Source organism: Neomonachus schauinslandi, chromosome 10 (genome assembly GCF_002201575.2).
Source record: "Neomonachus schauinslandi chromosome 10, ASM220157v2, whole genome shotgun sequence".
NCBI lineage: Eukaryota > Metazoa > Chordata > Mammalia > Carnivora > Phocidae > Neomonachus > Neomonachus schauinslandi.
This window is the reverse complement of record NC_058412.1, coordinates 39,333,582-39,335,016: the sequence shown is the minus strand read 5'-3', so window position 1 is coordinate 39,335,016 and position 1,435 is coordinate 39,333,582. Positions and strand designations below refer to the sequence as shown.

At 64.9% G+C, this 1,435-nt stretch overlaps 1 protein-coding gene across 1 annotated transcript in view; it reads left to right on the top strand.

Moving 5' to 3' along the window:
* The first annotated feature begins 452 nt into the window (after positions 1–452).
* The window catches only part of MAT2A (methionine adenosyltransferase 2A), a 6,207-nt gene continuing 5,224 nt past the window's right edge, over positions 453–1,435 (top strand). The window contains exon 1 of the mRNA XM_021697657.2: positions 453–668. Coding sequence (XP_021553332.1) covers positions 578–668 — 91 coding nt within the window. The 5' untranslated portion in view covers positions 453–577. The remainder of the gene's footprint in view (positions 669–1,435) is intronic.

Genomic DNA, 1,435 nt, shown 5'->3' with positions numbered 1-1,435 from the left:
GGTCGGAAAGACCCTCGGGCAGAGCCTCAGGACAAAACCTCTGCCGATTCTCGCCGTCGCCGCTGGGGGACGCGACCTCGCGGACAGACAGCTCGGTCAACGGTCGGGAGGGAAGTGCCATGTCACAGCAAGGGGAACAGGCCCACAAAGTCCTCGTCGCTTTTCCATCCACTTCGAATACGGAAAGGCACAAGGGCCCCAAGCACTCGCATCTCCACTTAGCCCTGTTAGAAGTGCTTGAGATAACTAAATATTCGCAGGAGGGGCGCGTTACCTCCGCTCGCTCCCCCTGCCACGCGAAATGGTTCAGCCCAGCCTCCCCTTCGGCGCACCGCCCCTTCGGCCTACCCCCGCGCTAGTGGCGCATTGGCGCGCGGCGCTGAGGGGCGGGGCCCGGGCCGGGCGCGCGCTGGCGCTGTGTATAAATACTGGGCCGCATCGCCCGCCGCCTCGTTCGCTCTGCGCCGCCCGCCCGAGCTGAGTAGGACGCAGTCTTCTGCTTGTGCATTTCGCAGTCGTCGCCTCGCCGCTCCCTTTTTCCTCAACGCCACTTACACTCACCGCTACGAACACCAACATGAACGGGCAGCTCAACGGCTTTCACGAGGCGTTCATCGAGGAGGGCACGTTCCTCTTCACCTCAGAGTCTGTGGGGGAAGGCCACCCAGGTGAGGTGACGGGCCCTGGAGCGAAGTGAGGGGCGGGGCATGGGCAGCGCCGGCCGGGAGCCGCCGGCCGCGGTGCCCGCGCTGGGTGCCCTCGCCCGGCGGGCGGTGGGAAGAGCGGCGGCCGCGCGCCTTCCTCGTGGCGCCGCCGGTGCCGAGCGCGTGGCCGCCGTTCCCCTCCCCCTTCCTCTCCTCTCCTCCCATCCGGCCGCGCGCCTCGGCATGCGGAAGATTCCAGAAAACGAGAAGGGCGGGGGCCGGGGCAGCTGTGCTCCACTCGGGGAGGGCACTATTTCCTCATCTCCGCCCCGCCGTCTGAAAGCCCTCGAGTGGGCGACCGGCCCTGAGTGCTCGCGGCCGGTCCTCGGGAGCGCGCGCCCCGCATTGCAGCCGCAACCACGTGTTTGCCGCATGTGGCATCTGGGCGAGGGGGAGCCGTCGGGCTCCCGGCGCGCCCGGGTGTGCGGAGTGGGGGGCCCGGGCCTCGGGACGTCTGCCGTTGCCGTTAATTCCTTGCCTTGGGCCATTACGGCCCCCAGAAGAAGACGGACGTGCCTTTCGGCAATATATGGCCTTGCCGTCAAGGTGACAGCCTCCAACTAAATATAGCGCAGGTTGGGGGAGGCCTTCCTTATTTGGACCACGTTTGAAAAGGAAACATGAATTAAGTGTAAGCTGCCATTGCGTTGGATTTCCCTTTAAAGTCTTTGGTGCTTTGCCGTTAGGAAAGGTTTTACCAAACATTTCCTTCTCTGGGCTTTGTCCACTAG